The sequence below is a fragment of the Oncorhynchus clarkii genome, chromosome 28 (assembly GCF_045791955.1).
Source record: "Oncorhynchus clarkii lewisi isolate Uvic-CL-2024 chromosome 28, UVic_Ocla_1.0, whole genome shotgun sequence".
NCBI lineage: Eukaryota > Metazoa > Chordata > Actinopteri > Salmoniformes > Salmonidae > Oncorhynchus > Oncorhynchus clarkii.
The window spans coordinates 14,614,022-14,629,243 of record NC_092174.1 but is presented as its reverse complement, the minus strand read 5'-3'; the positions used below and the strand labels follow the sequence as shown (position 1 = coordinate 14,629,243).

Sequence of the window (15,222 nt, the reverse complement as noted above, 5' to 3'; positions counted from 1 at the left end):
AGAGTTTGTGAGTAGTTGCATTTCTCCAGCCCCATCCCTTAGCTTTTTGAACCTTGGGAGCAGAGAACGTTTTATTGTTTCCTGCAATTCTACACATTTTACCATGTTTTATGTGACTTCATATTATACTTGAGTGATTTAACAAAATCAATGGGGGCCCCCAAGGGGTCGAGGCCCCTAGGCACGTAATTTTTGCCTAATGACTCAAACTGAATTCTTCTACTGCTCTATCTTTCGTTCGCTACATACTAAGGAATGTACACCCATGGGTGTAGCGTTTGGCCTGAGCAAGGAGTTAGTTTAATATAATCTGGCCATGATAAATACAAGATATAGATGGCTGGTTAGCCTAATTTGCCTACGTAACTAAAACGGGATAGTAGTTGCTCAACGGTATATTTTTCTAACAGGTTTGCCTATGAATGACATAAAAAGAGGAAAAGTGCACAACCATATTTTCGAAATAGGACGTTGTGCATTCTAGTATTTCTATTTATTAGGGATCCCCATTAGCTGCTGCTCTTCCTGGGGTCCAAACACACCAAAGCACCCCCATTACATATAAAACAAAATATAAAACAGTGAACTATGTTTGTACTAAAAAACCGGTCACCCGTCTGAGCTGGTCAAACTGGATTATCCAGCAGGGCGTTCCGGGCTGGAGCTCGAGTTTTGGTTGGGTGTCATGTGACATTAATTAGCCATGCTCCAGCACAAATCAATGGAACAGGACTAGCCTCCGTGATTTGTAGAAGGGATAAGTAGGAGGAACCATGCTGAAATTGCAGATAAACCCAATTGAAGAGCTCATCACTCTAAATGAAGATCTAAGTAGAGAAAATCCTGTTTCACTGCCTGTCTTTTTTTTGTTGTTGTTGTTTCGATTACTGTGCGCCTTGACACGGAGTGCAAAGGTCGGTTAAAGACCCCCCCCCCCAGTGCTGAAAGGAGGCGATAGTTGTTACAAAATATTCAAGGTTGAAGCTGATGTTCTATTGAGGTAAGTTTACGTCGGTTACAATTTTATACGTTATGAAACACTAAAATTAGGTTTACTTTTTATTCGTACTGTACTATCATTCGGTGTAGCATGGATGTTTGTTTACATCACCGAATTAAAAATTGTTTGCGTTTGTTGCGTGATTTGAGAAGTCTAGGCTACCTTTAACGCTTTATCGGTTAAAAAGTCCTTTTTAGATTGTAGTTATAAATACATTTGCCAACTTCGAAAGCAGAACACTAAACTGCAATGTTTATGGTAGGCTATAAAACGCTCATCTGCAATCTATTCGCTAGGCCTATTGTTTATTAGGATATCGACGAATAACCCAGCATGCAACAATTTCACCAATATACAAACAGAAGTGAACTTTAAATTGTGACAACTGTCTTTCCAGGGGCCAGCAAAATGAATTTCCTCCTGGAAACCCTTCAGTTGATTGTAATGTCCATTTATTACAACATAGAGGCATTTGTCAGACTGTTCATCCCATTTAAGAAGAAAAATGTCACCGGGGAAATCGTCCTGATCACGGGGGCGGGCAGCGGCATTGGCCGGCTCATGGCAGAAAAGTTTGCCAGCCTGGGCGTCTCTCTGGTTCTGTGGGATGTCAACCAGGAGGGCATGAAGGAAACTGCAAGACTAGTGAAGGAGAAAGGGGCAACTAGGGTCCACTACTACATGTGTGACTGCAGTGACAAGGCTAAAGTCTACAGAGTGGCTGACCAGGTAAACCACCTGATTCTAATCAACTAGTCTTTAATCAAGACTGTACTTAGTTGAATTGGTGTTGCTGTTTAAAAAAAGAAAGGGGGGGGGGGGGGGGAGCCTGCACTGATACTTGCCCTTGGTGAGTAATTATCACCTTGTCTTGTGGTCTATCAAGCATCCATTAACCTGTAATTGCAGGCTTTGCCTTGTGAGTAACTGTTTCATTATACTACAGTTGAAATAGAGGTTCACCAACCCCTCCTAAAGCGAGTTAGTGTTTCTGTTCAGTAAACGTCCATTGTTGCTGAGGGAAGGGAAAGACACATGAAAGTCCTTACATGCCATTCAGTTAATGTTTCTCAACTGTTAAAACTGGTTTTAAACTCTGTCACGCTTAAGGATCCTTCCCTGTTTAACTAGTTAGTACAACACATTGTCACATAAGATCCTCCTCGCCACAACAATGGGCTGGCAGGATATAGGAAGCAACAACATGTATCTGTTAATAAAATACAACAAAGTGAAGTACTGGGTGTGCTGAATGTTAACAAATGTTTTAAACATGTTTTTTGTTCAGGTCAAGAGAGAGGTGGGGGATGTGAGCATTCTCATAAACAACGCTGGCATCGTCACAGGCAGGAATTTCATGGACGCGCCAGACTCCCTCATTGAGAAAACCATTGAAGTAAACACCATGGCACACTTTTGGGTGAGCTAATGCGCTTACAGCTCACATCTGCTACACTGACATCAACAACTATCTTGTCGGTTTTCCCTCCCTTGCTGTCTTTATCAATGCAGGCATTTAAATGAGAAGGTATTATCCTAAATCGGTCTATACATTTGTTAGAGCATTCACATTTTTACCTCATTGTAGGCCTATGTCCTTTGTAGTAGCGGTTCCACCCACATCCCCTCAAATTAACACAGATCTGTAACAAACTGAAAATCATATTTCATTGTACAAGTTCTCCCCCTGATTTTCTTTTTTCTCTAGACTTATAAAGCCTTCCTCCCAGCGATGACTGCCAACAACCATGGTCATCTGGTCAGTGTTGCTAGCACAGCGGGTATGATTGGTGTCAATGGACTAGCAGGTAAATCACCCACTAGGCATGCATGTGTGCATGACTTACTCCAATGTTCCTCAATACTGGTCCTGGAGAGCAACGGTGTGTAGGCTTTTGTTCCAGTCAGCACCAAGACACCTGAAAGCTAATCATTGTTTAATGACTGGATAAATTAGGTGTGTTGGGGCGGGGCAATAACAAAAGCCTACACACCCCTTAACCATAGTGCAGAACATTGCCTTTGTCTTAAACTCTGGGTAGAACATAATGCAATCAAGAGACCTACCGTAGAGCTGATCGATAGAGATGTTATCAATTGACCTTGAATGGGTGACATTTTTAACTTGTTCATATACTGTAGCCGAAGGGTCTTTTCCATAGACTGACTTGGTTACAGAAAATGGTTCAAGGACAGTGCAATTTAGTTGACATTATCTTGATGTGGAGACCTGTTTTATATAGCCTCTATGTTGTTGTGTTACTTCTATTTCTCTATTTTCTTTATCTGATTGTTGGGAAGGGCCTGTAAGTAAGCATTTCACTGTTAGTCCACACCTGTTTACGAGTCATGTGACGATTTCAATTTGATTTGAGACCTTTGTTTATCCTGCTCTACTGTATGCCAACACATGTGTTTCTCTCCTGATAGATTACTGTGCCAGCAAGTTTGCTGCTATTGGCTTTGCTGAGTCTGTGGCTCTGGAGCTGCTGGCAACGGGGAAGGATGGTGTCAAGACTACCATTGTGTGTCCACACTTCATGAACACTGGCATGTTCGATGGCTGCAATTCTAAGTAAGTTATCAGCCATAAGAAGTGCTATACAGGATTTCATTGAAAGTTGTCATTTTATTCCTTATTGTCAAAATACACACACTATGAAGGCCAAGGGTCACATTGCATATGTATATACCCTTTTCAATTGTGGACTGATAGTGGTTTATATTATGAGGTAGTGAACTTTAAAAAAATAAATGTATATTCATTTTATTTAATTAGGCAAGTCAGTTAAGAACATTTCATATTTACAGTGATGGCCTACAGTGGGTTAACTGCCTTGTTCAGTGGCAGAACGACAGATTTGTACCTTGTCAGCTCAGGTATTTCGATCCAGCAACCTTTCGGTTACTGGCCCAATGCTCTAACCACTAGGCTACCTGCCACCTTATTGACTCCACAGGTGGCCTCTCTTGGTGCCTGTCCTGGATCCAGACTACGTAGCAAAGAAGATCATTGAGGCCATTTTAACTGACCAGGTCTACCTTCTGCTCCCAAAGAGCATGTATATTCTCATGGGCATGAAGAAGTGAGTATCCATTCATGTTCTTACTCTTCTTTTCCTTATGGAAATAACATGCTATTTGTCGCAAGGAGTGATCTGCTGTCCAGACACTCACGACGCATTGTCACTCCATTTCAACACTCAGAAGTGGTTACAGTACATGCTCAAACTGCACAGTATAGTCATACCCACTGGTGACAACCTGTTTCCTCTACTATTGCTAAGGTAGGTTGCCCTCAGTCTAGTTCTCTAGCCTGCCTCCCCACCTAAAGTAGATTAAAGTATTTCAATGGTTAATATCTGCCCTAGATGTTACATTGCATCCTTTGCGGCTTGGCTCTACTGTTCCTGGCCCAAACTAGACTGTTAGTATGGGTCTTTAATGTTTTCTTAGGACAGGCCAGGGATAGCCAAAGTTAGAGTGAGGTGGTCAGATTACAATAGACTATGTATGGGAGGGATTTTAAAGGTCCAATGCAGGAGTTTTTCTCAAGCAAGACGTTTGCTAGGGCTGTCTGGGAGTGGGCCAGTTAGCAACAAGCAATCGGGAGGCCGGCGTCCCTCCAGAGTGGTTGCGCGCTGTTCAACAGCTTTTTTGCTCCTCTCCTCATTCACGGGGCCCCCGTGATATGCCGTTCACTTTCTGTTTTCCTTACGCAGCCCACTCGCCCTTCTCCCGACCGGCGACAGTACAGCTTCCAGTCGGAGGCAAGATACTTTTTTATTTTTTTGCGTCAAGCCTGCGGCATGCCTACTCCCTTTCGCCACTTATTTTTATTATTTAAAATGCATTAGATGCCATGTCCATTTGAAGAAAAGGTTTGATTTCCTAGAAGTAAGGAGGCCTGTACTGGTTCCCTGGATCAACAGGTGACAAATACATTTAGTGAAATCAAATGGTATTTTTTGGCAGGCTTCTCACAATGATATGGCAACAACATTTACATAGTGAAGGAATGAAATAAACATTGTAAATATACTGAAAATAAGACTACATTAAATCAAGTACAAAAGAAACATGCAGACCAAGGAAAATAGGATGAAACTAAAATAGCTGATAGGCATATAGCACGGACATTGTTTGCCCATGTGCTGAATAACTACACTGTTCGCAGCATATACTTTCATTATAATTCTATCTGCATAGTGCAGTTGTGACATTGCATTGGTCCAGTAGACTAAAGTGACAGTGTGTACAGAATATAAATAAATGGGGGGGGTGGTAGGGTGTAGAAGTCACCCTTGGGTTCAGCTATTGGATTAGTCTTTGGGTAGAGGCTGGCTTTGGGATAGGTGGGCTGAGACTTAATGCTGACCCTCATTGTAGCAGCTCCCTCTCCCCAGTGTGCCGTCATCACGCTCGGAGGCCCCTTAACGTAACGGGTGACCTGAATCTGGACCCCCCCCCCCCCTATCCGTGGCATCCCAGGTTGCAGGATTCTTACGAATGGTTCCTGTACACAAAGAACATTGAGTTACATTTGAATTGCACAAGGTCTTAAACAAGTAAAAACCAAGGTACTTTGAAGAATTCATCTTTAGAAACAAGTAATTGAAACATGCCTTATCCCCTGCACCAGTCCAAGTTGTGGCAATGTCAAGCCGGTTTGACAGGATGCAAGGTAGCATCTGCTACACTGTTGACTTCAGGTCCTTGGCACCCTTACAACCAGACACCTAAGCTACAAATGTAAAAGTATTACACACTTAACATATTTCCCTCCCCAACCCCCTATATTTTATATTCATTTATTGTGAAAGTCTGAAAAGACAGATGTCAGATTTCCAATAAAAATTGAAATGTAATATAAATGCCTCGTGTTAAAGTTCTGAGCGGAGGAATTTTGAACATGATGTCACGTCAGGATACAATGCTCGCAGCAACTGGGTCAAAGTTGAATGTCTCTTGCTCTTTCCCGGAAAAAGCAATGGCTACATACAATTCTGAGCACACCTACAAGTCTGTCCTGGAGCTTGGTGTCCTGGCTCAGCCTGATCTCCAGCAAACCAGGCCTTGCTGGTCCCCCATCTGGAGATTGAGATCATCTCCAACTGACCGATTGGCCTGTTGATAGATAACAACAAGGTATTCTTCTTGTTATCCATCTCAAGTGTCCGATACCACCCGGACTTATAGGGAGAAAATAAGCAGTTATTCACTGTCACACACCTGAAAATCAAATTGTATTTGGCACATGCGCCGAATACAACATGTATACTGTGAAATGCTTACTTACAAGCCCTTAACCAACAATGCAGTTCAAGAAATGGAGTGAAGAAAATATTTACTAAATAAACACAAAATAAAAACGAGGCTATATACAGGGGGTACTGGTACAGAGTGAATGTGTGGGGGTACAGGTCAGTCGAGGTAATTTGTATGTGTAGGTAGGGTTAAAGTAACTAGGCATAGATAATAAAACGGCGAGTAGCAGCAGTGTAAAAATGCAAATAGTCCTGGTGGCAATTTGATTAATTGTTCAGCAGTCTTATGGCTAGGGGGAGAAACTGTTAAGGATCCTTTTGGACCTAGACTTGTCACTCCGGTACTGCTTGTTGTGCGATAGCAGAGAGAACAGTCTAACTTGGGTGACTGGAGTCTTTGACAATGTCAAAGATGATGTACATACGGCCCAGTGATGTACTGGGCCGTACACACTATCCTCTGTAGCGCCTTATGGTTGGATGCCGAGCAGTTGCCATACCAGGCGGTGACGCAAACGATCAGGATGCTCTCTGGTGCAGCTGTAAAACTTTTGAACCCATGCCAAATCTTTTTTGTCTCCCGAGGGGTAAAGTTGTGGACGTGCCCTATTCACGACTGTCTTGGTGTGTTTGGACCATGATAGTTTGTTGGTGATGTGGACACCAAGGAACTTCAAGTTCTCAACCTGCTCCACTACAGCCCTGTCAATGAGAATGGGGGCGTGCTCTGTTTAGTCCCAAGATTCTTGGCTTAGTGATGAGCTTTGGGCACTGTGGTGTTGAACACTGACCTGTAGTCAATAAACAGTATTCTCACATAGCTGTTCCTTTTGTCCACCTGGGAAAGGGCAGTGTGGAGTGCGATTGAGATTGCGTCATCTGTTGGGGTGGTATGCGAATTGGAGTGGGTCTAGGGTTTCTGGGATGAAGGTGTTGTGCGCCATAACCAGCCTTTTTAAAGCACCTCATGGCTACTGATGTGAGTCCTACTGGGCAGTAGTCATTTAGACAGGTTACCTTTGCTTTCTTGGGCACAGGGACTATGGTGGTCTGCTTGAAACATGTAGGTATTACAGACTTGGTCAGGGAGAGGTTGAAAATCTCAGTGAAGACACTTGCAAGTTGGTCTCCACATGCTGAATACACATCCTGGTAATCAGTCTGGCCCCGTGGCCTTGTGAATGTTGACCTGCTTAAATGTCTTGATCATATTGGCTATTGACAGCACAATCACAGTCGTCTGGAACATCTGGTGCTCGAATGCATGAGTCAATGAGCAACACTGTTTAAAGCTGTTTAGGGCGTGTCATCTCTAACAAAGCAACAAATGGGAGGTAAAAAAAAAGCACTCTCCCCCCCCCCCCCCCCCTTAGCTCTGACTGTACCTATAGCTTTATTAATAAGAATTTTTACTTTCTATGCCTGTGATGTGGTTGTCCCACCTAGCAATATTAAAATGAATGCACCAACTAAGTCCCTCATTTTTACTTTTAGATCTGTGTGTATTGTTGTGACTTGTTAGCTCCGACAATGCAGTAGTATCTATGAACATAAGCATTTCACTACACACGCAATAATATCTGCTAAATATGTAGAGTGTGTGACCGATTTTTAATAAGTGTCTGCTAAATGACTCAAGCGTAGCATAGAGTATATAAAACAAATGAAAAATGTAGGCTATAAACTACATTTATTAGGTGTAGTATCACTTATGTCATCTTCGATTATTTGAATGCATTGTTTACTCGTGTGGTTGTGTTAAAAAAAAAAATTGCAAATCAAAGGTTTTGTTTTTACCTTTATTTAACCAGGCAAGTCAGTTAAGAACAAATTCTATTTTACAATGACGGCAGTGGGTTAAACGACAGATTTGTACCATGTCAGCTCGGGGGTTTGAACTTGCAACCTTCCGGTTACTAGTCCAACGCTGTAACCACTAGGCTACTCTGCCGCCCTGCGTTTTATAGATCACCACGAAAACAGCTTGCCGCTTCTGGCTATGGTTAGCTGGAAGGTTGCTGTCCCGGATTAGAGAAATTCCTGGCTATTGTATTTCAAACGATGTCATGGTTTGCCTAGGGATTCCTCTGAGTGGAGGCTAAATGCCAGAGATGCAAATCACATCATTCACGACAAACTCTGCTGGTGGTAGGAATTTATAGCCTTGGGGTTCGCGACAGTGGTGCTTGTCTTTTATAGGTAGTCAGAAAAGAGAAGGGACATCGATGGTTTTTCACTGCACACAGTTCAACTTAGTTGAGCTGGGTTGCCAAGCATTCCAGACAATGTGATATCATTCACAACACCTTGTCTTTGGATCTCCATAATCTTGCAAGTACCGGTAAACACCAAGGCTACTTATGCATTGATGCCAATTACGGCTCAGTCACTGATAAAGCAGCACCTGGTTGAGTGGGCGGCAAGACTTTATTTATCTGGAGACAACACAGATTTATTCAGACCTACACCTGATTTGGACTGCAGCTGAATATAATTATCTGCAACCTCAACATTTAAATCTACACCAAAGCCTTTTTGTGTTATGGAAATGTCCTTGAGACAGGTGTGGTAGCGCGAACGCTTTCAGAAATTTGGCCAGGTCCTGGCGATTTGTCTTAATTTGGGACGATTTGCATGGCTACATTTGTTCCTTTAGGCCTTTTGAGTGTGAGTTATTGGCTTCATGTTGAATACAACACAATACACCCATGACTAATATAGAAGACATAATCACTCACCACCAATTAGACTGACTAAGACATGAAATGGCTTCTCTTGTTATTAACATATTTAGTAGTGCAGTTATGGGGTTATTATGCCCTTTGAAATACGTTTTGTCGCTGGACCGGAAGACATTCAAACAGCATTTATTATGCTCTGAATAATTTATTGGATTTTCATCAGTTTTCTGTTTTTAATTAAGATTTAATTTATTCCCACTGTGATTACCAGTTTGTCTAAATGACTTGCTGTAGTTTGTTCCAATGAAGTCATTCTGACTCTTTCAATTCCAGACACTAGTTTGTTCTCATAGGCTTTAAGTTGTGTGTTGCAGTGATCGTTGCTAATATTTAGCTTAATTGACTGTTCTCACCTTCACAGGATTTTACCCTTTAAGACTGGGAATCTGCTGGGGATGTACTTGGGAGCGTTCAACTTTATGGATGCCTTCAAAGGACGCGTCAAGAAAGAGGCGTAGTGAAGAAGACGAGAGCAACCACACATACTAAGTACATTTTGTCTCAGACTCAAAAGTGATTAATACGGCCTATCGTTTTTTTTTTTTTTCCCCTTAAATGTTTCATTATTTAACTAATTTTAGTGTATGACAAAGCCTATGTGCTAGTTTACGTCGGCAGACGAGGGATACGTGTAGGCTATATAAGGTAATAAATTACTGCTAAATATGTAACGAATGTATGACCTCAATATGTATTTTCATAGCATCAACACAAGTAGACTTGAGTGTGCTTTTTGGATCGACACACTCCATATGAAATGTTTTCACGAGTTATAGTCACTTCATGACATTCACGCTGTGTATGTTAGCTCCTTACACTGACACAGGCGCAATAGCAAAATGTGGTTCCTTTTTCACTATCATTCAGTGGATACTGCCTGCCCCCCCCCCCCCCCCACACACACACACACACACACACACACTTTATAATGCTTCCCTTTTTTGGCCTGAAGCAACATTGGAAGGGTTTGTATTGTCGATGCACTTTTTTTGTTTTGTTTTTCTTTATACACCCATTGTTGGGTATTACGTAATTGTTCACATGGGTGTTGTAGAACATATTGTGCGTGTACTAATCTAACAGCCAAGTAGAGAAACTCAGGAAAAAGTGTCATGTAAGGGATCATTATCTGTGTACTGGATTAGTTTGTCTACAGTAGCCATCGAAGATGGTTTACTCTATCGCCAATAGGAATGTTATGATAAATTATAGTATGTACCAAACAAAAACACTCATTTTCCAAACTGTTATTCTTAACTGGACCACCTACCCTTTTTTTTTATATTTGAATTTACTGACAGATATTTATTTATTGCTTAATCATGTACAATGTTTTACTTTGACATTGAAGATGAGATGACTTAACTCATTTTATTTACATTTTCTGTCATGTTTACATTTTAATAATCACAATAGCATTGTTTACATGTAATAATGTTGGTATATGAATAAGTACTTTTAAGAGTAAAGGTACTTATTAGGTTTACTCTTGAAAAATAAAGTTAAGACAAATTTCTATCAGGTTATTTTCCCCTAATGGCTCCCATGCTTCTAGAATCACTAACATGGTCCGAATGTGCTTAATTATTGAATGCGTGATCATAGCCCCATCTTGTGGAGAAAGAGAACCCGTTCTAATCCTGTGTCAAACCACGTTTCCATCAAATAATTTCATGCGGATGAAGTATGCTACTTGACGCATGAAAAGATTCACAACCGGGCTGATGTAAATACTTTTATAATCGCCAATAGACCATTTGTTCGTTCGACATGGTAGGACCGTTTTGTGTCGGTAAAACTATTTATGCGAGAAATGGCGGTGGAAATGCCTTTATGCGCAAATATTGATATAATAACCATCCTATCGAAGTAAATTTGGGAATCGCGCCACGATATGTTGTGGCCCTCCCACTACGACGATAGCATGCAGTTTAGGCTACAGATTAAATACATTTTGAATTTCAAATGGTGGTGAGCTCGATGCTACTTTCCAATAAATATCGAGGGTGGCTGCTGTTTGACAAATACAACTAATCTCGCTTCTATCCAAAATTTCACATAAATAGCCTACCCGCACAGTATCTGCGAGCGGTTGGATTGAGCGCATCTGCCAAGAACAGAGTGGACACATTTGCTATATAACGTAACAGTTTCTGTGACAACCATCAGTTAAAAATCCAATGGAAAACCATGTAACTTGTACTTTTCATTCGGTACATGGGGAATTTAAAGGCAAAATAAATTGTGCATCACGTCATCACGCACAGCCTTCTATCATAAAAAAATATATTTGATGGAAAACTCTGTTGGGAAAATCCCTATGTTTTATGCAGATTTTAGAATATTCCCATTAAACTGTCGCAAATTGGATGTACACCTAGCTAATGACTTGCCTGGCTAAAGCGACTATAGGCAACAACAAAACAAAAATACGACACGTGTAATGGATATAACGGAGATCCAACATTTTTATCCGTTCATGGGTGGATTTGTATTTTGTCTAACTTCATTGTGACAAATTATGGAAACTGTTTTTTAGAATAAATTGTTTGCTGAATACCTTTGTCATCACGCAACTGTAAACTCCACAAACGGATATGTTGGGAGGGCATAGGCTGTCGCCAATTTATTAATGCGTAATGGAAACACTTCAAGCACTACATTTTTATTCGCCACTGTAGTTGTTTGTTGTGACGTCATTACGTCCAGCTGTTTATCGACGCAACGAAGCCAGGTAAATTGGAAGCTTGTGTAGTTGGGGTTTGCAAACAAAAAGGGAGTGATTCATTGATCTACGGGACTTTAATGGGGACCAGCCAACCTTTTGATACAGGATGCAGTGGTAAAACTGTCACTAGTGATAAAAATAATGGCGCTATGGTAGCTGCAGCTAAAGGTTTAAGAGTAGTGGCTGCTGCAATCTGGTAAATGGTTTCACCATAATCAAGATCTGGCAGGAAAGTCGACTATGCAATCGTCCTGCTATTTAGGGAGAGGCAAGATCTATTTCTAAAAAATAATCCCACTTTAAATCTTAGTTTTTTAACTACACTATATATACCAAAGTATGTGGACACCCCTTGAAATGAGTGGATTTGGCTATTTCAGACACACCCGTTGCTGACAGATGTATAAAATCGAGCACACAGCCATGCAATCTCCATAGACAAACATTGGCAGAAGAATGGCCTTACTGAAGAGCTCAGTGACATTCAATGTGGCACCGTCATAGGATGCCACCTTTCCGACAAGTTAGTTCGTCAAATTTCTGCCCAGCTAGAGCTGCCCTGGTCAACTGTAAGTGCTGTTATTGTGAAATGGAAACATCTAGGAGCAACATTAGCTTAGCTGCAAAGTGGTAGGCTACACAAGCTCACAGAACGGGATCATCGAGTGCTGAAGCGCGTAGTGCATACAAATCTTCTGTCCACAGTTGCAACACTCACTACTGAGTTCCACACTACCTCTGGAAAAAAACATCAGCACAAGAACTGTTTGTCGGGAGCTTCATGAAATAGGTTTCCATGGCCGAGCAGCTGCACACAAACCTAAGATCACCATGCGCAATGCCAAGCGTCGGCTGGAGTGGTGTAAAGCTCGCCGCCATTGGACTCTGGAGCAGTGGAAACGTGTTCTCTGGAGTGATGAATCACGCTTCACCATCTGGCAGTCCGATGGATGAATCTCTGTTTGGCGGATGCCAGGAGAACACTACCTGCCCCAATGCATAGTGCCAACTAAAGTTTGGTGGAGGAGGAATAATGGTCTGGGGCTGTTTTTCATGGTTTGGGCTAGGCCCCTTAGATCCAGTGAATGGAAATCTTAATGCATACAATTACATTCTAGACGATTCTGTGCTTCCAACTTTGTGGCAACAGTTTGGGCAAGGCCCTTTCCTGTTTCAGCACGACAAAGCCCCTGTGCACAAAGCGAGGTCCATACAGAAATAGCTTGTTGAGATCAGTGTGGATGAACTTGACTGGCCTGCACAGAGCCCTGACCTCAACTCCATCAAACACCTTTGGGATGAATTGGAACGTAGACCGCAAGCCAGGCCTTATCGCCCAACAGCAGTGCCGACCTCACTAATGCTCTTGTGGCTGAATGGAAGCAAGTCCCTTCAGCAATGTTCCAACATCTGGTGGAAAGCCTTCCCAGAAGAGTGGAGGCTGTTATAGAAGCAAAGGGGAGACCAACTCCATGATTTTGGAATGAAATGTTCGACAAGCAGATGTCCACATACTTTTGGTAATGTAGTGTAGCTCATCCGTATGTTTTAAGTCTTAGTCAATGCAGATGCCCAAATATGCGTAGCCGGGAACCCGATCAATGGGAGAACCATCCAATGAATAAATATGTAGTCCATCTGAAACATTCTTGCAAGAAGAACAACATGTATTTAGTCTTGCTCGCATTAAGTACACATTTTAACCAACACAGGCTTTATGTAAGGTAACAAGGTCAGATTTCAGCTCTAACATAGCCTGTTCAACAGTTGGGGCAATGGCATACATAAGTATCCATATTACAAGTTTTAACAGATAGACCAATATTATTTATATAAATAGTAAAGAGAGCAGGTCCCAGTACCGACCCCTGCGGTACACCTTTTGTACTATCCAGAAAACTAGATTTAACACCAGAGGTCACACATTGAGTCCTGTCTTACATATATTTTTCAAACCACTTGTAAGAATCCTGATATTTCAGTCATCCTTTGAATAAAAATGTGATGGTCAACGGCATCGAAGGCCTTGGCAACATAGCTACTGTATGCATATCGCTCGAGTCATGGCTAACTGCACACATGGAGTGTGTCTGAAAGTGGGCATGTCAACAGAAGTGGGAGGATCAACAGAAGTGGGTGTATGGAAAGCGAATCAACTAATTGGGCAGATTTGTTCCCACTCAGGACTGTTTTGCATGGCTGATTGGGCTTCACGACGAGTTGATTGTTGACAACTGTTGCATTTCAGTTAAGCCTAACCTTTTTCCTAACGTAACCTCATTCTTCTAACCTGCCACATTATTATCTTGACCTGCTATGTAAATTATCTTATCCTGCTACGTTAGTTCTCATAACCTACTATGTAAACATTATGCTGACCAGCTGTGCACCTGGCTACAGTCAATCTAACTAACTGATAACGGAGCACTGATGTTACACCCATCGCTGTTGGGCCACCCACTGATGTTACACCCATCGCTGTTGATCCACCCACTGATGTTACACCAATCACTGTTGGTCCACCCACTGATTTTACACCCATCGCTGTTGATCCACCCACTGATGTTACACCAATCGCTGTTGGTCCACCCACTGATTTTACACCCATCGCTGTTGATCCACCCACTGATGTTACACCCATCGCTGTTGATCCACCCACTAATGTTACCCCCAACGCTGTTGATCCACCCACTTATTTTGCAACGCCCACTTTCAGACGCACTCCAAGACATGTTTATAGCAGTGAATGTCATCTTTTCATTTACTCTGATAGTATTACTAAGTAGAAGCCATATCAGCCAGGGAAACTAATTGTTCTCACAAAATGTTTTTTTATTTTATTTTTTACAGCTTTTCTGCTACATATACATACATTTTACATACACATTTGACATATATGGTACTTTTATATAAAGCAGTCACATAACAATAATACATTACCAAACATCAACTCTTTAATCCCACCCCTCAGCCGCCCATCCCACCTATCACCATAGACCACCCTCATTTGGTTTCCATGTGCCATATATTTGTCAGTTGTGCTGTGATGTTTTACATAATTTCTTAACCTTTCCAATCTCATAGTATCCACAGATTGTGAGCTAAAGATGAAAACCTTTCCTACGAGTATTATTATATTATTTATTGACTGACTATGGCTTTCTAAATCACCCAACACGGTTATTTGTAAGGTTTATTTTAAGTGCATGTTGTGATTTTTTAACCATCCCTGAACCTTTTACCAGAAACAAGCTATATGTGAGCAATACTATAATAAATGATCTATTGATTCTGTCTCTTTCGCAGCAAAATCTACAGAGCTGAGATTGTTGTATGCCCAGTGGCGACTCGTCATTCAGGGCAGGTGGAGCCCCACCTGTTTTGAGCCCCCCATTTTTAGCTACATGTGTTTTAAAAAATATATTATCATTTTTGGGGTGGGGGCTTGCCTGTTTTGCATGTTATTTTGACATTAATACGTGTCAC

General features: G+C 41.6%; 1 protein-coding gene across 1 annotated transcript; it reads left to right on the top strand.

Annotated features, from left to right (window-relative positions):
* Positions 1–789: 789 nt before the first annotated feature.
* LOC139386930 (epidermal retinol dehydrogenase 2-like) lies at positions 790–9,894 on the top strand. The gene is made up of 7 exons (XM_071132822.1): positions 790–1,000; positions 1,398–1,729; positions 2,289–2,420; positions 2,709–2,808; positions 3,431–3,575; positions 3,961–4,086; positions 9,370–9,894. The coding sequence occupies exons 2-7, from the start codon at positions 1,409–1,411 to the stop codon at positions 9,464–9,466; spliced, it is 921 nt and encodes a 306-aa protein (XP_070988923.1). The 5' UTR covers positions 790–1,000; positions 1,398–1,408; the 3' UTR covers positions 9,467–9,894.
* The last annotated feature ends 5,328 nt before the right edge of the window (positions 9,895–15,222 follow it).